We start from the raw sequence: 26,584 nt of genomic DNA on the forward strand, positions 1-26,584 counted from the left end.
GGCAAATCCACAGATGAGCTTTGCCTGCGTGGACTCGGCTCCTCTGTCCAAGCCACCCAGCCCAGTGCGCAGTTTCCCTCCAACGCCCCTCTCTGCCTCTCCAAAACTCCCCTGCTCTCCTCCAGCCTGTCTCATCCAACTTCCAGCAAGTCCAAGATTCTCTCTCTTGGAACCAAGTTCATCACTTGGCTCTTCAACCGACCACCCTGCTCTACTCTACCACCTAAACGCCTTACCTCTCTCCCCCTGGCCTTGGCCTCCCCCATCCTGTAAAGGCCGATAGGCTCACTCCAGCCCCTCCCATATCTGGCTGACGACACCCATCTTCTTGCACATCCCAACCCCAGGGACTCTCCGGCTGGCACTTCCCTACTCAGCACGGACCCAACCGGCTCACACCCTCCTCTCCTGTGCTGCTAAGGCTGTACCAGCATCCTCTCGTTGATCCCAGGCCAGCGTGAAGCACCAATCCCTCGTTTAACAGCTTCATCCCTTTCTGCCCACCGTCTCTCCTGGGTATCTCTCAGAGCCAATCATTTCTGTAGCTGACAGATGTGCTGGTTTGACTGGCAGCCCAGTTTCCCCCACACTGAAGAGTCCCTCAGTGTGGGAGGTGAAGGTGTGAACAGGGAGGGCCCTTCTGCCTTCCACAAAGGAGGAAGCGATATTCCGTCAGCCTGAGGGAGACTAGAGAAAGGCCAGGCCACTGGGATGTCCTGCTACAGCTTTGGCCCTGCAGCGAGAGCACAGAGGTCTCTTAGAGAAGCAGGTGGAGGCTCCCTGCTTGCAGGCCTTGCTCCTCTTTCCTTAGACAGATGGTCTGTGCTCACAAGGGCCTGCCGATAAATTCTGGGGGGGGGGGGGGGAGGGGGGACACAGGGCTCATTACGGCCAGAGCAGCCGCCTCTCTCCACTCTGCCACAGCTCTGACCAAGGTGTCACCATCTCATGTCCCGGCCCATGCTAGCGCCACCTCCTGGGATGCCCTCTCTCACCTCCTCCATGATGCTTTTCTGACTCTGCCTTCCCCTAGGCCCAAGCTGATAGCTACTCCTTTTCCTAGCCCCCCAAACTCCCTGAGCTCCCTCAGAGCACACAGCACACAATGTTACCCTCTTTTTAAGATCCATAGAGTCCCCTTAGGCTATGAGCTCCTCGAGGAAGGGACCGAGTATGCCCCAAGTAGTAAAGCGTGACATCTGCAGAGAAAGGCCACTTGCCATAGAATTCAGATCCCGCTGGATGATCAGGGCCAAGTTACTTAACTTCTCTGAGCCTCAGTTTCTTCATCCGTATAAGGGGGATGGACAGACTAAAAGCAGGACATAGACTACAGAACACAAGTAAGGTACCTTCACTGCCAGTATTTACTTGCCCCGGCTTTTCTCAAAGAATGTTAGCAAAGTTATTGGTGAAAATAAGGTCTACTGTTTTGTTCAGTGACTCTGCATTATCCACAATCAATTCAACAGCCTTCCTCCAGCCATTTAATCCAGGTGACTCTCACCATTGCCTCAAAAGGATCTGAGAGCGCAAAGAACTGGTCCCAATACACAAGCTGGCTGGTTTGTTTCCTTTCCCAGACAGCCAGAATTCTGCAATTCAACAAGTTGCCTTCTTTGCCTTGGCTTCTAGGAAGCTCCAAGAAAACACACAATAACTAAACGAACTTAGGTTTTTCATGTATTTACATCCTTTTCTCTCACTGTCAGTTTAACTACATATAGATCTTTTATTGTACATGTCCATGAATCCTTAATGGAAGCCAAGAACTCGATGATAAAGAAAAAAAGATGGACTAGAATAGAAGGGAAGAGACTAGAACATCACAACAGGATTTCTGGTGTTTCCTCTATCTATTCCTCTTTCCAGAGGATGCAGCTGAAGCCCAAGGAAGGAAGGGGAAAGGCGAGGCATGGATCATACTTCAAGCGTTTCCAGCCTCTGCAGGGCTTGGCTTTTGGGTTGACTTATCCATTGGGCATGCAGGCACAGTGGCGAGAGTCCACAAAATTTTCAGGGCCTCGTGAAAATGTTTTAATTTAAAATAGGAAGAAAAAAAAGGAACTTCTAGGTCAAAGAAAATGTTTTAATACATAATATGAATATGTGTCTTTATGCCAATGCCATCATAAAATGTAGTTTTTAGTGTTTTTATGGAGGGAGAAGCTGAAGCCAGAAGTGCTGGGGTTGGCAAATGCCATGGTGAGGCCCTGTTCACTTTACCATCTCACCAGGGAATACAGGAAGCTCCTACTTCTCACTTGCCCAACTTCCTGGGGGCCCAGGCCTAATCCATGCTTCTCTGTCTGACAGGATCCAATGGGAGCGTTTTTACGAATATTCCAGAGGGAAGTGGGGCCTTGCCAGGTGAATCTAATTTATACCCTTCGGTAACCACCTCAGACAGCTCTTGAAAAGCTGTGGGAGGGGGATCTCCTGGCTGATTTCACCAACCACTTGTCAGGACAAACCTTCCTGGGTTCACAATGTGGAGACAATTAAAGGCTGGCGCTTTGAAGGCACGAGCCGAGAACTTCCTGACAGAGGTGTTGACTGCAGGCGGCAGACCCTCTGTTCCTCAGGTCTCAGGACCACACCTCGTCTTCCCCCAGCTCTTGGGCTGGGCTCACTGTGCGGGCAGCAGCAGCAGCAGCAGCAGCAGCAGCAGCAGCAGCAGCAGCAGCAGGGTTGGGCTGAGAGACACCATATAATCCCAGGGCACAACAGCTGACAGGACTGAAAGGACAGATGTGGCAGGGGAATACCTTGCCTTGGGCATGACTGCGGACCCACTGTGTGACCCTGGGCCTGGATGCGGACCCACTGTGTGACCCTGGGCCTGGCTTCGGACCAACTGTGCAACCCTAGGCCTGGCTGCAGACCCACTGTGTGACCCTGGGCCTGGCTGCGGACCCACTGTGTGACCCTGGGCCTGGCTGCGGACCCACTGTGTGACCCTGGGCCTGGCTGCGGACCAACTGTGCGACCCTAGGCCTGGCTGCAGACCCACTGTGTGACCCTGGGCCTGGCTGCGGACCCACTGTGTGACCCTGGGACTGGCTGTTAACCTGCTGTAGGACTCTGGCCAAGGCTGCTGACCTGCTGTGTGATTCTGGGCATGACTGTGGCCCCGTGTGTGACCCTCTGCTGACCACCCTGCTTGTTCAGGCCCCTGCGTCCTTCCTGTGAAGATGGGGCAATGTTCTCAAAGACACGAAGTCATTATGAGGATGATATGGAGTGAAGAACCCTAAGCAATTGCACCCAGATAAGGCAGGATTATCATTCCCACTGAACAGAGGTGGCAACTGGGGCCAGAACCAGCAAACAGCTTACCCAGCCAAGGTCATGGTAAATTAGGGGTCACGCAAGGCCTTGGACCTGGAACCTGGATTCCAGGAGCCTTGAGGGCAGGGTCTAGGTCTCTCCAAGGAGTGGTTCCACCTGCAGGCTTACCTGGATTCAAGTCTCGACCCTGACTCTTCCTGGCTGTAAGACCTCCCCACGTTCTCTTCTATCCCAGTGTATGCAGTCATGAGCTGCAGAGCCCCTCCATCCTGACCTGGTTCCTGCACCCCTTCTCGGGTCTGGAGCTCCAGGCAGCTGTCCCCCAACCTCTTCCTTCCTCTGACGCCTGCAAGGCCACCCTGAGCTGTGAAGCCAGCTATCTTTTTGCACGTAGAAGCCAGGACAGTGGGACATGGAGAGTCCTTAGACTCATGGTGCTGATTCTTGATCCAGCACCCCCTCCCTGCCATCCAGTGCAGGTTAACTGGAAGGATCAGCTCCAGATCCATGAAAAGCCCAGATTCCATGTGATTGCTTTTGAGGAGTCCCAGTAACGAATTAAGATTCCTTGTTAGGGGTTCCCTGGGGTGAGCTCAATGAAAACAAGGAATAATCAGCTCATGCTTGATTACAGAAAACTGTGTGGACGCAGGGAGTAAGCTGGAGCAGTGGGAGGCCAGGGGCTGATACCCCAGCACTTAACTTCTCTGAGCTACAGTCTGCTTATCCATAGAATGGGGCACTAAAGCCAACATCAAAAGTTTACTGAGAAAACATGAACAAAGGGCTTAACCTGGTATCTGGAGGAGAGCACATTCCTAACAAATACCACTTTCCTTCCTTCCTCGCACTTTCAAGTAGCTGCTTTTGGGTAGTTTAATCGTTTCCCTTGTTGCATTCTTGGCTGTAATGCGTTTTTGTCATCAATTAATACAAAATTGTTCTCCTCCAGCTCTGGGCCCACGGTCATAACGGCAGAACCTGTGAGACCGAGTTAGTGGGCAGCTGCTGCACGTGGGGGCAGAGGCCGAGTGGGCAGAGGTGGGGCTGGGCAAGAGTATTTAGGGCACAGGGAACAGCCAAGCGAAAAGCCTGAGGAAGGAATGAACTTGGCATGTTGGACGAATAGTCAGGAGCCGGGTGGCTGGAGCAGAGCAAAGCATGGAAGGAACTGAGACCAGAGGGCTCACTGGGGGACCCCACACTTGCCCTTTCTTTGTACTCCCTCTCCTTCCTCCCCCCGGGATGATAAAGATGGATATCTGAACATCTGAGTCCAAAGGATCTTTAGAAGTCCTGGAGACTTAGCCTCCCATTTTGCAGATGGGAACACTGAGGGCCCGAAGGGGTCTAGTGACTTTCCCAGTTTGAGCTCTGAACTCGTGGGCCATGCTCCACCTCTACTGACCAAATCAGGGTCCTGAGTCCTAAGAGCTTTGAACTAAACAAAGACCTCATCACCCAGGTGAAGAAAGAGAGGTCCCAAGGCCAGGTGGCTCTGTGTGCTTGAAGAAAGTAAAGCGTGGGGGCAGGCAGGGGAAGAGCATGCCTGCGGGCTTCTGCAGGGAAGCCAGGCTTCCTTGGGGCCTGACACCCCCAGTGATCGATCATCATGCTTTCCCAGTGCACGTAAAGAGGTGTGAGCTTTGACACCTACTGCCAGCTAGAGTCTCCCTGGAGCCTGCTGGGCAGTGCTTCACAAACCAGACCCTGTCGGGAGGGGAAGGTGATGCTGACAGGCATGAGCTGCACAAGCCGCAAGTCATCTCCCGCTGTGTGACCTCTGGCAGGTCATCAGGTCCCCATCCGTCAGAGGGTGCTGCAGGGATTGCGGGCAGCATCCGATGAGACGCCCTGGTGCAAACGCAACACAAGCCTGTGTTCTTTCAGGATACAGGAGGGAAAGACGGTACAGACGGAGACAGTGCACAAAAGCCCTCAACACAGGGCCTGGCGCGTAGTAGGTTCTCAACAGTTAGTGGCTCTGTGGCGTGGGATGGGCACCGGGCTGGGAGGCGAGGGAGCTGAGCTCTCCTTCCTTTGCCCTGTGACCTTCAATGAGCCAAATCCTCTCTACAGGCCTGTGTCCACATAAGCAAACAGCAAGAGTACAAACAGGCCTTGGGACTCACAGCCTCAGTGAACCACCTCCTCTTCCCCTGGATGCCTGGGGAGAAGGAATGGGAGCAGGGAGCAGGGTTTGGAAGGGGAGGAGGACCTCCAGGAAATATCTGAGAATGGCAGACTCATTTTTCTCCCTGGAGCCAAGCCCTCTTGACTTCCAATTGCTATTGTGACCATTGGCAACTAAACCTGGTCAGAAATGACCCCACAGGCCAAAAGGACTCCTGAAACGTGGGTTCAGAAGATTCTGGGAAGCACAGACTTACGGTTAAATGGGGGTACAGAGGCAATTGTGGGCAGTGGGAAGATCACAGAGCAGGGAGCCAGGGACATGAGGCGGAGTCCCAGATGGGACATCTGGCCAGGTAGCAGAAGCTCTGGATTTCAGTGACCTCACTGTAAAACGGATTCTGCCACTGCCCTGTGCATTCCCAGGGTCCTGCACGGGAACAACCCACCAAAACTCTGCATCCCAGGGCCCTGGGAAGGTGCAATTGTCACCTTCAGCTCAAAACCCTATGCGTTTCAGCTCTGATAAAACAAAGAGGCTGGTGGATGGTTCATCGAACACTCACTGGGTGCCGGGCCCAGCAGAGACTTCCCAGTCTTGCCCACAGGAATGCACAGGCCTGCAGAAACCTCCAGTCCCACTGTCCCATCTGCAAGAAATGCACAGTCTAGTACTCCTGTGCATGTCTGCCCTCTCGGGCTCATGTGACAGACTCGTCCAGGGGGTCGGGGGCACGTGGAGGGCAGGCGTGGGCTGTGCCCCTTCAGGAGGCCACCTCCTAGCTATTTGGAAATCGCCACGTACAAAGCCGCAGAGTCCCAGTGATGGGCTCCCATTTTATCACTACCCACGTCAGAAGAACGATCGTGAGGAGGCAGTGCTGCACCATTCGGTGCTGTAATCACTTACAGACCACGGAGGCCCCGGTCCTGGCAGTGGAGGAAGATTTATTGTGGGGATGGACGGAAAACAAAGAACAGTTGTGCAAACTTTACAGAGCCACATTATGGGAAATGCCTTTCCCATTTCCCACTGGTGAATGTGCTGGACGCTGCTTCCAAAGGGAGTTGAGCTCGGTTACCCAACCTTACGGACACAGTGCCCCTGCATGGCTTGCTGGGCTGAGCCGGCCTGGCCCGCGGTGCCCAGGCCCTGGCTGACAGCCAAGCTCTGCTGGCTGGGGGTCACAGTTGACCTGGGCTGCGCGGGTGGACCTGGGAAAGAAGGCTCTCTCCTGCCTCCGTGTCCTCATCTGCCTGCTGTCACTCCCCCTCCGAGGACTATGTACCCACCACATGCCCAGCGTTCTTCTCCACGTTAACACTCATTGCGTTGCTCTCCTGCTCAGAACCTTTCCACCACTCCCTCCACTTCCCTCAGGGCACAGGCCAAGCTCCTGATACTGAACTTGGACGCCCCTTACGGTCCAATTCCAACTACCATTTCTGCTCCCAGCGCCGTGCAGGTAACACACCCCAAGCACAAGGAGACACCTATATTCCCCCCGAGGGCCGAGACTGTCACATCTCAAAACTTTTGCATGTGTTGTTCCCTTTCCCTGAAAAGCCTTTCCTCGTACACACCCTTCAAAAGCTCCTACACACCCTTCAAAGCCCAGCTCTCATGACATCCTGGGAAGCCTTCTCCCTCTTCTGTTAATTCCTTCACCATTCCTTACTGACGCTGCACCCCACGCTTCTAGCATCATACCTGCCACGGTATGGGTGTCAATAAAGCTGGTGAAGGGTTGGCAGGGGTGAGCAAAGAGACAACACAGATAGCACAAGGCTCTCTCCTGAGGGAGGGGCACAGGTAAGGAGTCTTGAGTATCCCGGGTCTTAGAGTGTCCTCGGTGACTGAGGCCACAGGGTGGTGAGACCATGACCCGTCTCACAGATGAGGGCAGGATCCTGAGGTCCATCACTGTGGCAGTCCAAGTGAGGCACGGGAAGTCAGCTCAGCTAACCCATCTGCCATCCAGTGGAGACAGCGCCTATTAAGGCTCAATCATGAAGTTTACCATTTCCAGGATGTTCCTCTCAGAAAACAGGGTCTGGACACTTTCTTAGAGTCACTGTTGATTTTATCTGACTTTCTCATTCTAATAAGACAATCATTTCAATGCCATTTACATTAAATTAAAAAGCTTTTTTTCCCCCCTTTTATTATTTTAAATTCAATTCAGAAGGTTGTTTTTTTTTTATCCTTAATTTTTTTCATATTCCATAAAGCAGTGCTGAGTTCACAAAACTTGGCCAGCGTTCCCATACCCTCAAGTTTGGTGCTCCTAGGATGCGAGCGAGACCTTGGGTTTGATGACTCAAAAAAAAAAAAAAAAAAAAAAAAGAACAAGGGCTCCTGTTTTCAAGTGCCAAGTATTTGCCAGGCATGAGGTAAGTGCTCCACATGCATGATCTCATTTAATCTCACAACTGTCTCCCCTGTACACACACACAGGAAACTGAGGCTCCCAGAGGCCACGTGGCTTGTTTGAGGTCCCAGGGCTGGTTAGGCCTCCACTTGGCTCATGGGTTCCTGACTCAGAATTTAAATAAGGCAGAAGGGGGTGGGCAGGGATGGGGATGAGGTAGGGGAGGGGGTGGGGAACTGGATGGGGCCGTGGAGGTGGAAGTGAGGAGGGTGGGCTGTGGTGCAGGGAGGGAGGAGGCCCTGGAGAGCTGCAGGCTAGGAACTGCATGTGGGGAGCCTGCGGCTAACCAGCACCGCGCCTGATGGAAAGCTTATCTGGGAGGAACACGCCTATGAGGGTGCCTGTGTCCTCTGAGGCCTGGGAGTCGGGAACCCAGCTGGCTCCCTCCTGAAGGGCGCTATGTGGTTTGTAGATCACGGCCCCTCTGGCTCTCACAGACACTCTTCTGGGGCGAGCATCACAGCCCTCATTTTACAGACACAGAAGCAGAGACTGGGGAGTGAAATGACTTGCCCGAGGTTACACAGCTAGTGCACAGGAGAGCTGGAATGAGCCCCCACACCTGCCTCCAGTTCTTCTCCCTTCCCCCAGGCAAGTCATTTCCATTGGGGGCCTCAGTTTCTCCTCCTGTACAGGGCTCTGACCCAATCACAAGGCCAGAGCTTCTAGGAAGCCTCTCCTTAGGAAGTCTCCTGAGTTTGATTTTTATAAACTAGAGGAGAAAGGAAGGCAGCCCAGTTTGAGCCAAGTTCTGTGGAGCTGGAGCGTTGGGTCCAAGAGGGTAAAAGGAAGGCACTAGTGTAAACTGGGCTCCCACTGAACACAGAGTGCTAGACATTATCCCATTTCACAGCTCAGGAAGCTGAGGCTCAGCACAGCGAGGTGACCTGTCCAAGGTCACACAGCCAGTCGGTGACCAAGCTGGGACTTACACCAGCCCTTTCTGTTCCTATGGGGATGTTCACGACTGCATAGCTACTATCCGTTTCAGACTCTCCCTTTTCTCTTTTCCTAATACAACCTGCCCACAACAGTCTGAACTATCTGCTGTGCATCTACTATGCGCCAGGCACTGCCGAAGCACCTCACATACGGCATCTCATGGGAGCCTCCCAGCTGTCCTGCTCCCTCCACTTCACAGGTAAGAACACAAAGCCTTACAGAAGCCGGGTTACTCACACACGGTCACAGGCTGTCAGGTAGCAAAGCCACTTGTCAAGTTCAGACTTTCCTGCAGAAAAACTTTAAGCACCAGACTAGAGGGTGGACGTGCCCATCTTTAGGGCCCTGCCCATCTTGTGACTTCACTGGAAACTGCTCTGGAGGACAGTGTCCAGGCTGCTTCATGCACAGAGCGGGTCAGAGCCTCTGCACCAGAGGGTAGGCTTAGCTCCTCTGCCTCAAGGCTGAGCCAGACATCAGAGGGCACACAGACCCCAAGACACTTGGCCATACTAGGAAATGTTGCTCTACGTGGGGCAACATGTGTGGGGAGAGTGGGAGGCATGGAAAGGGGGGAAGCGGAGGAGGGGACATTGGACTGGATTCTGAAGGATGGTTAGGAGTTTGCTGGGCTGGGAAAGGTATTCTAGACAGAGAGACCAGCAAAAGCCAAGGCCCAGAGGAGTGAAAGGAGCTGGAGTGTGCAAAGACTCTCTAGGAGTTCGGTTGCAGAGGAAACCTCAGGGCAGGGAGAAATAAAGCAGGCATCCCATGGCTACCATTAACTTGCTGGGTGACAATGGGCCACTCTGCACCTTCTCTGGGCTTCGGGTTTCCCACCTGATAATAAGTAGACACAAGAAATGCTATGATCCCAGGAGGCACCCCAGTCGCGGTCATTGAAAAGGGCACATCTGCATGCCAACTTAAAAGCTTCCTTTGCCTAGAAAGGTCTTTCTACCCAGACCCTTCCCACCTGAGAACAAAGTGACACTTAGACCCCATTTCCAGAGTGGGTGGACTTGACACCTAAGCTGGTTGGGCCAGCTTGACCTCTCCGTGCTCATTTACAGCAGGATTTTCAAGGGCAGGGGTTTTAAACCATGCTCCACTTTGTAGCTTTTTAGCTCACCAGAAAGTAAGCTTGTCTTCGGGTGACTTATTTATTTATTTTAAAGAAGGTGAAATGTCTCCCCCCTCATCCCACAAGGGCCCTCTCCTCCAAGATAGAACAAAGGAGTCATCATATCAGCAGGGCAGGGGGCCTGCGACAGGCTCTCAAGGTGGTGGGGGCGGGGATTCATGTGGGAAAACAGTTAAATGCAAAAATGCAAGCGTCTATTGGTTTTCTCTGCTTAACAAAGCCTCCTCCAGACCAAAGCTGGCTTTGATTCCCTTCTGTGACCCCTGGGTCCACCAGGGCCTGGCATACAGGAGGTGCGTGCTCCTTGACAGCTTGCTGAAATGAGTTTCAAATCTGGATATTTTCTTCATATTTATAGGCAGACTGATGGTCCTCTGCCTGGGAAGCGGCTTGAGGTCACAGCTAGCATACAGTCTCTGGAGTCAGGCTGAGACCTGGGTTCAAATGTCACCCTATGATGCACTTGAGACCTAAACTTGGGCATGAACCCGACTACCCTTTCCCTATCTGTAAAATGGGGATAATGATCCAGTCCCCAGGAATTATTCCTCCACTCTGAGGAATGCCTGTGTGGAAGCCCTATATAAGCTGAAAAATTCCCAATAATGTTCCAGCCGCCTTGACTGACTTAGACAAGGTTATGCAGCCAGGCCTCAAATCCTCAGCGTCTGGCTCCCCTCCCTCCTTCATCCAGCAATAACAGCATGAGACTCAAGGGTGGCTGGTGTCCTCCCCAAGGTGCCAGAAGTCTCGTTATCACCTCATCTTTGTCTCAGGACCCCCAGCTCAGCATGAGGCTGAGCACACGGGGGCACCCATCTTTTGGGTGAGGCAAGTGTTTCTGGGAAGGACACTTCCCTCATCTGCGGTCACTTTCCCCACGGTCTAACTTTCCCCAACTTTTGGTTACTAGCCCCTTCAGGAAACTCCCTGTCCACTGAAGCTGCCCCATTTGCTGTGGGATCCTGGGCCCCTCACTGTCCTCTCAGGATCTGTCTTCCCTGTCTCCTCTCTGTAACGATGAAGATGGACGGAAGACCCACCTGCGCATGCATTTTGGGCTCTAGGAAAATTCCTGAGAATGAGTTGGAGATGTTGACGTGAGTCAGGGGTGTCCGCCGGCCCAGAAACATGCCCAACCCACGGGGCCTTCTCAGGACGTGGGGCACGGGGGGAGCACATGCCCAGGGACCCACTCATTGTGGTTTAAGAAGCACCGACTCGCCTCTGTGTGGAAGAGGCTGAGCAAAGGCAGGTGGGTAGGGGGCCGTGTGGCCCGTGGAGTGGCCCAGGCAGCTGAGCCGGGTGACAAAGAGCAAGCCATTTCATCCATGAACATCAATTTCTCCTGAAAAAATGGGCATGCTGATGTGTGGCTGTACCTAGCATACCTCAGAATGTATTAGTTCTCTTCTCCCTGAGGACTTCCAATGAGATATGATCTCACCGCCAGTCAAGATTCTCTCTGACTCCCAACACACAGCCTGGCCGGGCAGGTGGGCAAATCTGATGTGTAGCTGTGCCCGGCCACTTGGCTGACTGTGTGACCCTGGAACCTGATCTGGCCTCTCTGGGCCTCAGCGTTTTGACCAGTGGTTTTCTGAAGATGGACTAGGACATGGCTAGCCCTGGGCCCGGGTATTAGAATCTCGGCATCTCAGCCAAGAGCACCTCCTTCCGCCTCCCTCACCTCTTCCAGCACCCTGCGTTTTGTTTCTCAGGGGTTGGGGGACTGAGGCAAAGCCAAAAGGGAGAGCCGGAAGCCCCAGGATTATGGGAAAGGAGAGAAGCTTTGGCCCAGGCTGGCCCTTCTAGGAGGTGGGCAAGGCCCTTCCAAAAGGCCCAGCCAGGTGGCTCGTGTCTGATTCCTTGGCTAGTTACGGCCAACCAATAATGCTTGGCTTTCAGTGGGCTGTATTTCCCTGGTGCCAGGTCCAGTGGTGGAGAGGGGCGTAAGGGATGGAGACCAGCGGCCAGAGCAGGTGCAGCTACCAGAGGAACCCAGGCAGGACGTGAGCCCAGCCTCCAGCCGCACACCGGGCCTGGGAAGGCAGGGACCAGAGCCTCCTCCCCATGTCCCCACCCCAGTTTCCCCTTCTAGCTCCCGTCACCCAGAGCAGACACTGTCTGGCACAGAGCAGGTGCTCCACATTGCTGGCGGACACCTGACCAGGCCACCGGCATGGGTGACGGCCCTGTCCACCTCACCCACAGTGAAGGCCGTTGGAACTGGCTGACCTCAAGTCCAAGCTCCACTACTGACTGGCTCTTTTGGGTTTCTTCATCAAGATAGCCACAAATGATCCTGTTGTAACTCTCAGGGCTTCAGTGTTAATCTCCTGAGATGGTCGACGTGACGGAGCGTGACGGGGGATGAGAGAACTAACGAAGCACTTCCCTGTGTCATCTCTCTAAACCCTCATGACAAAAATCCTAAAAGGGAGGTACGATTATCATTCCATTTTACCACCAAATGTACTATGGTTCAGAGAGGCTAAGTCACCTGCCTGATGTCACACAGCTGCTACGTGGCTGGCCCAAGAGGGAACTGGGTTTGTGTGACTCCAGACCTGCCTACACATACCGTCCACACTGCACTCACGGCTTCGGTTAAAGCTCTTCACAAAGGCAGGAATTGCTGTCATTATTATTGTTATTTTATGAAACCCAAGGTTATGAAAGGTTTTCCTTTTTCACTCTGCCTCTCTTTTTCTTGATGGGGAGGAAAGCAAACTACACAGCCCGCTAATTTCTGCAGTCTCAGACAATCAGGATTCCAACTGTCTGGGAGAGCCAACCTAAGAAAGCAAGAAATTAATCTTTTCAAAGTTAACGTCTTCGAGGCGTCGCGGCAGTATTTGGGTTGGACGTATCCTCGCTATCCTAATGCAGATGAAACCCCAAATTTAATAAGGCTAAGACAACTCGGACAACATAAGAAACATAACAGGATATTGCAAAGAGATTAGGGAGCTTCCTCTGGATGGCGTGGATGGGCCGGGGAGAGGGCAGAGCTGGGGGGCGGGGGGATGGATGGCGCGGCCTACCCCGGGGGCCCCCGCCAGCCGAGGCCCGATCCCGGGGCGGACCTGAGAACCTGGGCAGAGGGCAGCCGGCTCCTCGCCGCGCCTCCGGGCCTGCCTGGTGCGTGAGCGGAGGCTCCGCGGGCTAAATGTAAACCAGCTGGCAGGGACCGGAGTGGTACAGTTGGATGGGGCGGGGAAGGCTTACCTCATGAAAGAACTGTGGAAACGGCTGCTGGAAAGATAATAAAAGGATTAACTGCTATTTTAGTGGGCCATTTACTCTTCAATCAAAGTGTCTCATCTATTTCCTGTTCTCCAGAGGATCTGGGCCCAAAATTCCTTTGTCTATTACAGCACATGGTAGCAGAGGCCTGTCATGAGAAATTAATAATTTTACAGGGAAGGGAGACTGTACTTATTTGGGTGCGGGCTGGGGCCTGCCCCTTCCCCTGGGTCACCTACTGCACCAGCATCACAGGAAGGGGGAGCGCTCCCACGGCAGGCAGGGAGATGTTCAGAGGAGGTCTCTCCCACCACTCCAGATGATGGCACCCAGCAAGGCTGGCCCGAGGACCCCAGAGACTGAGGAGTGTAATGGGACAATCTACACAAACAAAAGCATCACAATTTAGAAAGATGTGGGTTCAGATTTCACGCTAACGGTTACTAGCTGTGTAACCTCAGGCAAGTTATTTTTATTGTTGTCACTATTATTACCACGATGATTAGCCGTCTCTGTTATTATTGTTGTTGTTACTGTGTGCTCCTAACTAGCTGTGTGACGTGAGGCAAATTCAGCAATCTTTCTGAACCTCAGTTTCCTCATCTGTAAAATGGGAGTTAATAGTTTCCACCCTGTAGAACTGCTCCCAGGATTGCATGGAGTTATCACTTAGAATGGCTTCTGCACACAGTCAACACTCAGAGACTGCTTGTTGGTGTTATCATCAAAATCCTGAACCCCTCAGGAGGCAAGATAAAGTATTCTCATAGTAGCAGGGAGAAGGCCGGCTGGACACCACTGAGCACTTGTTTCTTCATCTGTAAAACCTTGGTTTTACAGGGTTTTTGTAAAGATTTAAATGTCAGCTTGAACGTCACCTCCTCCACGAAGCCCTTGTGGGCCTCCTGTCCTTGGGTCTATGCAAACTCCATCCAGAACCTGTCCACACCCATCTCCCACCCCTTGCTGACCACAACTGCCTACAGGCAAAGACCTTGAAAAGTCTACGTCTGGGTCGCCGGAGACAGGCACGAGCCAGGTGTAAGCCAGTGTTCTGTGGAGTCCGTTGAACCAAATGAGATCCTGGAAGGCCCAGGAAAAAGAACCGTAGAGAAAGATCCCCAGACCACACTGAGTAAGCTGGGCCTCTCTGACCCAATTACTAGGCCTCTGTTTCCCAGCAAATGGGCAGGGAAGGCTAGATTATCTCAAGGTCCCTGCCGTCCAGCACGGGCACTATTGGATGCCGTAATTCCACACAAGAGGCCCTGGTGGGCGGAGGCCCCGGACCGCACCACGCCAGGGTTTGGGCCTCTGCCCCGGCCCCCACAGACAGGAGGATCCCCCACAGGAAAGAAGACATCAGGGACCGCCATTCAACAGCTGTCAGCTCCAGGGTCTCAGAGACGGTACCCTCTGCCTTCCAGTAGTCTGCTGGTCATCTCCTTCCAGAGATGGGCGGCGGGGGGGGCGGGGGGGGGGGCATGCCTTTCAGCAAGACTTGTGTTACAACACCCCAGAGGAACAGGGGCATGCCCGGGACTGGCCCGGCCCCCAGCCCTTCCCAGCATGGCTTTAGCCCCAAGGCACACGATGAAGTCAAATCCTCAGCCTGCCCAGTTCAGCCTCTCCCCACAACACTAATACGCCAACCGCAGGCTCCCTCCTAATCTGAGGCTGTCCTTTTGCAGAGGCTGTTCACTGCCTCTCCTCCTCCTCTTCAAGAACCGGCCCCCTTGAGCTGAATAAGCTGGTCTAGCTGGATGCCCAGGCCACAGCTCCACAAGCAGATGCGGCCCCAAGGGTGACCACCGGGTCCCAGGAAGGTGGAGTTTATACTGCTGGTTGCCAAAGCTTCCTCCTCCCCCGGCCCCTGTAAATACTACCCTGGGCCTTGAGCAGGGACAGAGGGGCACTCCATCCCAGACTGAGGGCTTCATGAAGAGGGGCCCAGCATCAGTGACAGCATGCACGTGTGGGGGAACCTGACGTCGGCTATGACGCTGGCCTTGCAGACCAGACACGTTGCTTTCTCTTCTGCCTCACCAACGCCCCAGTGGCTGGAAGATGGAGTTGGGCCTTAGAAGACTGGGTGGCTCCTCCAGCCTCTCCACTCCCAGGCGGGAGCCTCTCCCGGTGGGGTAGCTGGGCCTTGGGGTTAGGCACAGCAGCTCGGCGAAGGGTATCAGGGACTAAGACTGATAGGGATTTCTACCGCCGTGAGAGCATAATACAGAAATGACCAGTGAGAAGGGCTGGAGGCCTCGGTGCCCACTGTTAGTGTGTGTGTGTGTGTGTGGGTTTCCCTGGAAACCTCAGGCTCAACCCCAGCCATGGCACTGCAGGTGCCATCCAGGGCCTTATCTGTTACCCCTCCCCTTACCTCCAAACCTGCTCCAGGGACCCAAGCTCTCAAGCCAGATGCCTGTGAGGACACAGTGCTCCTTGGAGGAAGCCAAGCCTGTGGGCCGCTCCAAGGCCCGGAGAGCTTCCCTGGGAAGGCTGCCCGACCAGTGGTGGGTGAGACACTGAGCATCTGTGTGTAATACAGAAGGTGGCCAGGCCTGCTCTGACTTCAGAGTGTGTGTTGTCACCACCTGAACAAGTGTGTTTGACCAGGTCATGTGCCCTGGGGTGGGGGAAGGGCACCCGGTGAGCAGAGGAGCCAAAGATTCCCAATGACAGGGGCACTGATTATCTTGACCAATGACCACATCCACAGCACTGATCCTTCCCCTCCTCGACCGCAGGGGATCTCAGCCAGCCCCCAGGGAAGGAGCCCCAGGTAGGCTACACCTAGCACGGAGGTGGGGGCTGCTCTGTTTGGCCAGGCAGGGGCACGGCCTGGTGGCCGTGGGAACTCACCATGCATTTGTTGGGCTTCTCACCCGAGTGCACCCTCATGTGGATGAGCAGCTTATAGCGGGCATTGAAGGGCTTGTAGCGGCGCACGCAGCCCGCCCAGAAGCAGGTGAAGTCCTCGCCCTTGCGCTGGTCAATGTGGCTCTTCTCGATGTGCCGTACCAGCTCCTCCTGCTGCTCGTAGGCCGCACAGCAGTCCACCCAGCGGCACGCCTGCCGTCCGGCCACCCCCCTGCCCACCAGGCCCAGCCCCAGGCCTCCGAGGCCCGAGCCGGGCGGCAACTGAGACACGGGGTAGGGGGGCGGCAGGCCTTGCTGGGGAGGCCCAAAGAGATCTGAGAACTCATCCGCAGGCTCCTGCTTCAGGAAGCCCGCTTTCCGGCAGGCTTCAAGTTGCAAGCCGCCCTCGTGGCTCTCTGTGGTTGCAGGGCCAGGCCGGGCTCGCTTGGGGGGGCCCCCCGGGTCTCCCGGCAGAGGGGGGCTCCGGAGTCCATTCACGCAGGTGACCAGAGCCGTCTGGGAAGAGCGGATGATGGAGGTGACATCGGAGGAAGCGCAGGGGGAGGGGGAGGCCGAAGAGGTGGAGGGCAGGCCCAGGAGGCAGCAGCGCTTCAGGCCACCCTCGGGGAGGTGGGCCTCGGGCTGGGGGCCCAGGCCAGGGCTGGGTTCACTGCCCAGAAGGTAGCAGGAAGGTGCGGGGTTGGCGAGGCCTCGGCCCGGCAGGTCCAGATCCGAGTGCAGGCCAGTGGCTGGCGGGGCCCGGCAGTGAGCAGACAGGGGTGTGCGAGCTTCCGTCATGGCCCGGTAGTCAGGCAGGGACTCCTGCTTGATGTGCTGTGTGCCCGGAAGGCCACCATTCACATACGTGGCCTGGGGTCTGGGCGACCTGAAAGACAGTGACCAGAGAAGCTGTGAGAGGGCGGGCACTTCACAGTGGGGAGACCCGGGCAGGAGACAGCAGGGAACCTGGGACCAAAGGATGGAGAAGCCCAGAGCAGGAGTGAAGGTTGAGGGTTGGAGGCAGAGGGAGAGAGAAAGCAGAGGCTGGATGTGGCCAGCAGGAAAGCATATGGGGGAGAGAAAAAGGGGAGGGGCTGGAGAGAGGTTCCAGAAAGGGAGGAGGTCTGAAAAGGATGCCAGGAAAGACCACCGTTTCATCCTTTTACCTCTCCAGCCCCAGATGCCACACCGTCCTATTGCTGAGGCTTCCCTAGGGTCTCCCCTGACCTTCTCCCTGTGACCTTCTAGTGTGTTCTGGAGGAAGGAGGCTGAGGCGGTCATTTTGAGGGACATCCAGGTCCAGTATGTTTTATTTTTAATTTAAAAAAATTTTTTTATGTTTATTTTTGATAGAGCATGAGTGGGGGAGGGGCAGAGAGAGAGGAAGACACAGAATCCAAAGCAGGCTCCAGGCTCTGAGTTGTCAACACAGAGCACGACGTGGCACTCAAACCCAAGGACCACAAGATCATGACCTGAGCCGAAGTCGGATGCTTAACTGACTGAGCCACCCAGGAACCCCAGGTCCAGTATGTTTTAAATTCTGCCTATTTGTCCCTTAGATCTTTCTTCATTTTTGTAATCTTTGTTAATTTCTAGAAATGTTAATTATGTGACATTTTGCCCCAAGCAGTCTGTCTTTTCCACAGTGAATATCAGTAAGTTGGGGGTCTGAAACACAAGTCACGACGACAGGGGGCATCCTAGGAATGACTGAGGAAAAGCCAGGTGGGGTGGTCCCAGGTTTCAAGCCCAGACACTGTGACTACATGAAACTCAATTCTGGGGTGAGGCTATGGGTGGGCAGACAGGCTGGGAGGGCAGCTCGGGGGAGGTGGGAGACCGGGGTCTGAGACCAGGCTCGGCCACTCCCAGCTGCACAAAGCTGGGTAAGGCACTCGGGCCCCTTTCCTCATCGCATGTTCTTCTCCCGAGCGTGACTGCGGTGTGACGCGCAGGGCCGCATGTGGTGCTGTCTTCCTTAGGCATGTGGCGCACGCGTTCGTAGAGAGGGCCTTTCCCAAACGCAGGACAAGTAAGTGCAGGTAGAGGCACCAGGGCCTCCAGCCACCAGCAAGGGGACGTAGATGAAGGGTCAGAGAAGCCCCTTGGCTGGCTGGGCAGAACAGGAAGCCTGCCAATGGGCCCACTGTCCTGACTAGGACACGCCATGTGTCCTTGGGCCTGAGCCTCAGTTTCCTCACCTGTGAAGCGAGGACTAACCCTCACTACCTCAGAGGGTGGCTACCAGGACCAAGTGGGATGGCAGGTGCCGTGACAGTCCTCTGGAAAGGGGGACAGCAGGGGGAATGGTGCCTTCATGACTGCCATATCACCGCCAGTGTTCTGGAACTCTTTGCAGACGGGCTGTGGGGTCATCACCTGTCCCTGTTCTCCAAGCTGCCCGGCAGCCCCAGCCCCTCTGTCTCTGGCTCCCTGCAGCTGCAGCAGCCCCAGCACTACACAGGAGGAGGAGAAGGAACGAAGGGGCAGGGGAGACAGGGAGGCAGAGCCCAGAGGCCCTCAAAGAGCATGGGCTCCAACCTCATGACTCCACAGACAAGAAAGGAGCCAAGAAGGCACAGGGCTTGCCCACAGTCATGAGCAGCAAGCCAGTGATGCGGCCTGGGCCAGGAGCCGGGCTCCCCTTCTCCTGGAGGGGCTTGCGGGAAGGCCCTTCTGTTTCTCAGCTACACTTGACCAATAATGATCTGCCTCACCCAGAAAAGACCTCCCTTCCCTGCCCAGAGCTTGGCCACCAGATGGAATCAGAAGGATCCTGCACTCCAAGGTGGACAGCAGATGCACATCCCCCCCTTCCCCAAGCCTGGGGACGCTGGGCCACCACTGCCAGCAGAAAGCTCTGAGGAGCTTAAAGAGCTGATATGAAAGTTGTGACTTTGTGAAGCTTAAAAAAATTAAAGCATAGCTGTTTTCCATATGGTTGTCATCCTGGGCGTGGCAGGGGTGGGCCCCAGGTAAGCATCTGTTTGGAATAATCCCTTTAAAGACAGCATCAGGGGGTACCTGGGTGGCTCAGTTGGTTAAGTATCCAACTCTTTCTTTTCTTTTAATGTTTATTTATTTTTGAGAGAGAGACAGACAGAGAGAGACAGAGCACAAGCAAGGGAGGGCAGGGAGAGAGGGAGATACAGAATCCGAAGCAGGCTCCAGGCTCTGAGCTCTCTGCATGGAGCCTGATACGGGGCTCGAACTCACGAACCATGAGATCATGACCTGAGCCGAAGTCAGATGCTTAACTGACTGAGCCACCCAGGCGCCCCAAGCATCCAACTCTTGATTTCAGCTCGGGTCATGATCTCATGGTTCATGGGACTGGGCCCCACATTGGTCTCTATGCTGACAGCACAGAGCCTGCGTGGGATTCTCTCTCCCCCCCCCCCCCCCCCGCCTCTCTCCCTGCTTGCTCTCTCTCTCAAAACAAATACATAAACATTAAAAAAAAACCCAGCTTAGCATCAGGCTAAATAATCAGCAGAAGAGAACAGGAGAAGCAATCAAGAGAACAGTTATAGCACCTATGAGCATTGGGTGGGGAGGGGACAGCTCAGGCTGTGGTGTCTCCTGGCTCCAAATGCTAGCTGAGACAGCCCCCTGCTTATCCTCGTGGGTCCCTCAGTCCCTGGAAGGCCGGCAGCGATTCCTGCCCTGCTCTGCCTCTGAGCCCTGGGTTCCCCAGACAACTCCCATCACATCTCTGGAAACTGTGAGCAGGGGTCCCTGGACAGAGCAAACAACTGCTGAGCAGCCCTGCATGCCAGGAACCTTCCTGAAGGCTGTCCCACGCAACCCGACCCCAGCAGAACCGATGCGTGGTATCTGCCGAATGCATAACTGAATTCTTTGGGGGAGAGACCACCATCTGTTTTATACTTCGGAAAACTGAAGCAACTTGCCCAAGCCCTCAGAGGCAGTTAGTGTTAGAGCAGGAATCTGAACCTAGATTGTCTGAATCAGAAGCCTGGGATTTTCCCACAACAATGTACTGCCAGGGGCCCCAGCTTCCTCTTATATAAAATGATGTAATTTGATGACCATTACGTTTCCTGGCAGCTTCAATGTTGTGAGTATCAAGAACTCCAACTCTGTCTGTCATCCTGGTCCCTGGAAGGGAGCTGCTGAAATTGGGAAAACTAGTGTTTCTCGGGCAGAGGTTCAAGCGGAAAGGAGGGTGTCTTTGGATCTCATGGGGTTCATGCACCCTTTGGTTCAGGGGCTACAGCCTGGGCTAGGGGCCAGTGAGGTCGCTCTGCAGGCTTTTCCCTCTGTGCTCTGTGATGCTGAGGACATGAGATGTTTCATAAACCAGGTCCCTGCCCTCGAGAAGCTTCCCTTCTCACAGGGGAGACCGAGGACCGGCTCTCATGGGAACACTTAAACTCTGCTAAGAGGCAGACAGTGTTCTGGCAAACATAAGCGATCAAGGGGAAGTTCTGAAGGCTGAGGCATGAAGGTGGGAAAGTGTGCAGCCCACGGGTCCCAAAGCCAGGAGGCCAACGTGATGGGTGGGCAGGCAGCGGCCAGATCACAGGGTGCCTTCCCACACTACTGGCGGCCTGTGCACTCTGTGTTCCTATCCTCACCTTACAGGTAAGGCAACAAGGCCCAGAAAGAGTAGCATCCTGCCCGGGGTTACCCAGAAAGCCAGTGATGGGGCTAGACCTCAAACTGCATGTACGAATACATTCTCTTGACCACAGCAGTGGTGGGTAGTCATTTTTAGCACAGAAATGACAAAATCAAGGTATCGCTGACATTACTTAATACTCTCACCACTTGCTGGATGACCTCAGGCTGGTTTTGTGGCCTCTCTAACCTCAATTTCCCCACCCTCTGGCAGACGAGAATTGAGTGAGCTAATAACATGAAGAGTGCTTGGCCTAGTGTGTGGCACATAGCAAGTACTCCAAGATTGTCACTCATTAGCAGCGAGGATTAAATGAGAGATGTGCACAAGCACATTTCAGGCACTCAGAAAGCGGGAGCCATTTTTATTAGTATTAGAAAGCTGGGCCCGGGGTGCCTGGGTGGCTCAATCAGTTAAGCACCCGACTTCGGCTCAGGTCATGATCTCGTGGCTCGTGAGTTCAAGCCCCGCATCAGGCTCCGTGCTGATAGCTAAGAGCCTGGAGCCTGCTTTGGATTCTGTGTCTCCGAGCTCTCTCTCTGCCCCTCCCCCACTCACATTCTGTCTCTTTCAAAAATAAAATAAAAACATTAAAAAATTAAGAAAGCAAAAAAAAAAAAAAAAAAAAAAAAAAAAAGCAAGCAAGCAAACAAGCTGGGCTGGAGGCAAGAAGGCCTCCCAGAACCCAGGCAGTGGGTCAAGGAGCCAGAGAACAGGAAGGGGGCAGAACGAAGGGAGGGGAGGAGTCCCTAACATAAGGCAGTCCAATGGGAGGGAGAAGGGAGAGGATCCAACTGGATGTGGGACAGGGGCTAGAGCCCTCTGTTGCTTTAGGAAAATGAGGGGGTATGATGCTGTCACATCAGCAGAAGAAATGGCAGTCCCTCAGATCAATGCGTATGTGGGGTTCTAGGTGCAGGCTCTACACTCAAAATGACAAATATTTTGGATCATCTGTATCAAAATAAATAAAAGAAAAATCCCACCTGCTTTAGCTTTCCCTAAGTTAGCATAGCTTCTACCCTGAGATAGGAAGAACTTCCCTGGAGAAACCAGATGCTGCTGGGGGAGCATCAGTGAATAATCAAGCAGATAAACGCACTGGCCTGTCACCGACCAACATGTGGCTCGAAGTCAAAAAGATGCTTGCTCCTTGTTACATACTCAATCGCGTCCCTCCAAAAATCCCATGCTGAAATCCTAACTCCCAGTGGGATGGTCTTTGAAGCCAGGGCCTTTGGGGGGGTAAATGAGGTTAAATGAGGTTGTAAGAGTGAGGCCCTAATCCAATCCAATGATTGGTATCCTTAGAAGACGAAGGGCGTGCAAACAAAGGAAAGGCCATGTGAGGAAGGTGGCCGTCTGCAAGCCAAGGAGAGAAGCCTGAGGGGACACCATGACCTCAGACTTCCAGCCTCCACTACTGTGAGAAATACACTTCTGTTGTTTTAACAACCCAGGCTGTGATGTTTTGCTAGGGCAGCCCAAGCAGACTAACACACTCCTAGAAATCAGAAGTCTCACTAATACCAATGAAGGCCACAGGGATTCTATGTGCTAAAAAAAAAAAAAAAAAAAAGGCTCCATGTGGAAGAATAAGCATCCTGCTATTTAGTAATATCTCTCACCTGAAGCTCTTACTGGACCGTCAATGCCACTGAGGAGCTCTCTGCTTCTTTTTTTTTTTTTTTAATTTTTTTTTTTAACGTTTATTTATTTTTGAGACAGAGAGAGACAGAGCATGAACGGGGGAGGGTCAGAGAGAGAGGGAGACACAGAATCTGAAACAGGCTCCAGGCTCTGAGCGGTCAGCACAGAGCCCGACGCGGGGCTCGAACTCACGGACCGCGAGATCATGACCTGAGTCGAAGTCGGCCGCTTAACTGACTGAGCCACCCAGGCACCCCTCTGCTTCTTTTGCCAAGGCATCTCCAGCATCCTACAGTGCCTGGCGCACAGCACATACTTAATAAATAAGAGAATGAATTGCAAACAGGCAACTGGGCCAGGTTTTAGCATCTCTTATCTGTGAAGCAGGCCTCAGCCAGCATGCCCAGGCAGTGAGGTGCAGCCAAGGGGCTGAGCTATGGGAACAGCGGCCTGCCGGCGGTTGACCTCTGCCTGTCAGAGGTCACAAACCAGAGGGCACAGAGGCACCGCTGGGACCCCAGGAGGCAGATTCCAGCCTAATACGCAATCTGATAGAACATCCGTCCACAAGTGGACGTCACTGGAGATGTGCAAGCACTGAATGAAGGTCACCTGGCAGGAGGGCTCTGCAAGGTATGGCCTCCTGGGGCAGGAGATGGCCCCAGGTGGAGGAGCCCCTCCCTCCAGGAGTAGTCCAGGGTTTGACAGCACAATGCATACAAACCCTGAGCTGGGTTTTCCATCCCCGTCCCACCATGCATCGTCCTCTTCTGAAATTACTGATTCTCTGTGAAAAGCCACCTCAGCTTCCGCAATGGGGAAAGACACCCCAAGAAAACCAACTCCGTCTCTCATGAGGCAACGTGACGCAAGAGGTTCAAGGCCTAGACCAGGCAGCCACCACTGTGCTACCGGGCTCTGGCTGGTCCCCGGCCCTCCTGTGCGACAGTTCCCCTGCGTATCCCACAACCAGGCAGACCAGGTGAGGTCCTTGACCTTCAGGAAGTGTCCGCAGAAGGCAGCTGATGGGCGAGGATAGAGCACCTACCTGCTAGGGTGGGGGAAGTGCAGGAGCCTCTCGCAGGCTGGGGGGTGGCCCCGGGGTGGTGGGGTGCCCGCGGGGAGGAAAAGGCCCTGGCGGCAGGTGGGGCCGGGGCCCTCCGCAAGGTCCAGGTCGAGCAGGCTCTTCTCCGAGCCTGGCGTGCAGTGGCCGTAGCTACCGTTCACTGTGCAAAGAAAGACAGGAAGAGGAGACAACGTGAGTGGAGACAGCATGCAGAGGGGTGCAGGGAGAGGGCAGTCTCCGGGGCACAGCGTGGGACAGAGCACACTAACTGAACCCCTGCTGCATTCAAAGCACTGGGGATCCCTTATTTAATTTCCATAATCAGCAGCAGGATCGGGAATAAAATCCCCAATACTTAGATGCGGATGCTGAGCTCCAGTAGTCGAAGGACCCTGACACAAGCGCTGAGCCCTGACGATGTACCAACACCCTGCCAGGTGCAGGAAACAGTGGCGAACCAGGCAGACGAGCTCCTGCCTCCTGGAACGTAACCATCTATGACCCTCATGTTGGTCACCGAGCGCTCATGTGACAAGGTGCATGGATGCATGCTGGGGCTGCCCTGCTCGGCAGGCCGGGTGAGCAGCTCTGATATCTGTACGTCTCGGAGCAGGTGCTTGCTCAACAGCATCTGTTCTTGTTCTCACCGAAGCTCAATCTACGTTATTCCCCAAACTGCACCACGTCACGATTCTCCACGGTTCTTTGACAGCCTGTCACATGCCCTGCCTTGCCCAGCTACTGGGTTTTTATGAAGACTAATTGAGGGAGAAGATATGAAAACCCTGAAAAAAAAAACTGTACACAGTGTAACAAAACTGTTAGGCACAGTTGTTAGAAGCTACTTCCTCTCTCTGGGCCTCAGCGTTCTCTTCTACAGCACGAGGAGGGTTAATCTGGAAGCTATGTTCTCAGTCTTTCTGTCCTGTCACCTGGCAGCCATAACCCTAAGGAGGACAAGACACGGCCTTTGGGGCCTGATGGACCTCGGGGTGAGCCCCGACCGCCCCTAACCAAGTCTGTGCCTTGGACGCATCCCTCCCCGAGGCTGACCCTCCGCTCCCTGGTGTAAAATGAAGACAGGCGCGCCAGCTCTCCAGAGATGGCTGTGAGGTTTTGAGAGCTGAGGTGCAAAGCCCCCAGCACAGTGCTGGCACCTAGTGGGTGAGCTCCAGGAATGGAAATTGTCCTCATTATCAAACAGCACTCTGAAAAGCATGAAGTGTCCTACAGATGTGATAAAGCATTATTCTTTTTTATTTAATGTTTTATTTATTTTTGAGAGAAAGAGACGGAGTACTGGCAGGGGTGGGATAGAGGGAGGGAGACACAGAATCCGAAGCAGGCTCCAGGCTCCGAGCTGTCGGCATGGAGCCTGACGCGGGGCTCGAACTCACGAGCCGTGAGATCGTGACCTGAGCCGAAGTCGGACGCTTAACCGGCTGAGCCACCCAGGCGCCCCTATGATAAAGCATTATTAACAGGCCCAGGTATTGTCCAGTACGGTCAACTCTGAGCAAGACAAGCCGTTAAGATGAGCAGGGAGCTGCCCCCAGGTCCTGATTTTAGCCGCCGAGACTGAGGATGAGGAGAGGCACAGCAGAAGCAGAGGCTCAGGGAGCTTATGTCACTTGCCCGAGATCACACAGCTAGTAAGAGTCTGGGCTGGATCTCTGGCTCAGGTCTGTCGCACCCAAACCCCAATTCTGAATCGCTACGTGGCAAAAAGTAGCCTCTTAGACAAAAATGCAACCCCATCCTCAAGGATCCACCTCACCCAACCCTAATCCTCGCCCAACCCAAAGGGGGGCTGGAGCCTCCGTGCTAACTTGCCGAGTGCCCACAGCTCTGACAGGTTCCAGGCATCCACCTGCCGAGCACATTGCAGTTTGCAGCCCGGAAGCAATGCTCCCAGGGCCGAGGAGGGGCTCAGCTGAGCCTCTGCATTCCCAAGCACAGGCGAGCCTGCTGGAGAGGGCACGCATGAAGATTTGCTCAGAAGCGCCTGTCACCTTCCCTAGGCTCATTCCTGCTGCGAGGAACGCTCACTCCCGCTGGCTCCGGCTGCTGCTGGGCCAGCCGCTCACAAGCCTATTTTTTAATAACTTGGTTGTTTTTTAATTAAAAAGAAATCCCTGGTAACAAATGTGAATGGCCTGAGTTAATGAGAGCAGGCTGCCGCTCGTTTAGCCCCAGCTCTGCTTGGCGGTCTCTCCCTTTTCCAAATCGTTTCTGCATGTGATTTTATTGTCCCATTGAGGCAGACCCTGGGCCTGGGCCTCAGAAAACTGTGGATAATTTTATGACCATTAATAGCATTTGGAGCAAAGAAAGCTTAATCATCACACGGGGCTGTTTTGCCAGGGTCTTTCTCCCAGTCTTTGGGTTGGGGAGGTGGTTCTGAGCTTCCTCCAAAAACCCACCAGACCCACTGGGGGCCTCTGGGTTGCTTATCCTCCCTTCACTTAAGGAGGATGTGTGGAGCAATGGAAGGTGGGCCCCCAGAAAGGCACCGGGGAGCCCAGCGCTTATCAAGCCCCTCCTAGGCATGAGGCACATGGTTCCCTTCAAGTGTCCATCCCTGTGTGGCGGGCTCATTCGAGCCATTTTTCAGATGAGAAAAACTGAGGTTTGGAGAGATTAAGTGCCTCTGACCAGGCTCGGGGGTAAGAAGCGGGGGTCACAATTCAAACCCAGATCTCTCAGACTTCAAAGCTTGAGTTCGGTCCTGCTGCTTCTCAGCCAACCGATGAACAACTGGGGACCCCCAAACAGGCATCCCATCTTTGACTCCAATGAAGATCATGTTGGGGGGGTCTTGTGGGAAGTCAAAGTACAACCATTCCAATGGCTCCTGAACTTCAGTCTTTGTCACAGGATAGGACCACTCCATCTACAGACAAGCACATGAAGGCTCAGAGAGGTCTAGTGGTTTACCCAAAGTCACACAGGGAGTAAAGGGCAGAGCTGAGATGCAAACCCATCACCTCCGTGGGAAAAAACAGTTATTACCCGACAAATAATTAAGGCCCGTTGGCTTCTTCTCCACTGGATATGTAAGATGTCTTCCTACAATAAACAAACAAGCCAGCTCTTGGAGGGAGGAAAGAAGGAGCCCCTCAGGTCACAGTTTGGCAGTGTTTAGGGCTCCAAGCCCATCCAAGCCC

At 54.0% G+C, this 26,584-nt stretch overlaps 1 protein-coding gene across 2 annotated transcripts in view; it reads right to left on the bottom strand.

The window, feature by feature from the left end:
- The window catches only part of GLIS1 (GLIS family zinc finger 1), a 229,179-nt gene that overhangs the window by 67,275 nt on the left and 135,320 nt on the right, over positions 1-26,584 (bottom strand). For both annotated transcript variants that reach the window (XM_045477464.1, XM_045477465.1), the window contains exons 3-4: positions 23,400-23,577; positions 16,057-16,939 (exon numbers count right to left, since the gene is read on the bottom strand). In XM_045477464.1, the coding sequence (XP_045333420.1) occupies positions 16,057-16,939; positions 23,400-23,577 (1,061 nt within the window). The remainder of the gene's footprint in view (positions 1-16,056; positions 16,940-23,399; positions 23,578-26,584) is intronic.

Source organism: Leopardus geoffroyi, chromosome C1, assembly GCF_018350155.1.
Source record: "Leopardus geoffroyi isolate Oge1 chromosome C1, O.geoffroyi_Oge1_pat1.0, whole genome shotgun sequence".
Lineage (NCBI taxonomy): Eukaryota > Metazoa > Chordata > Mammalia > Carnivora > Felidae > Leopardus > Leopardus geoffroyi.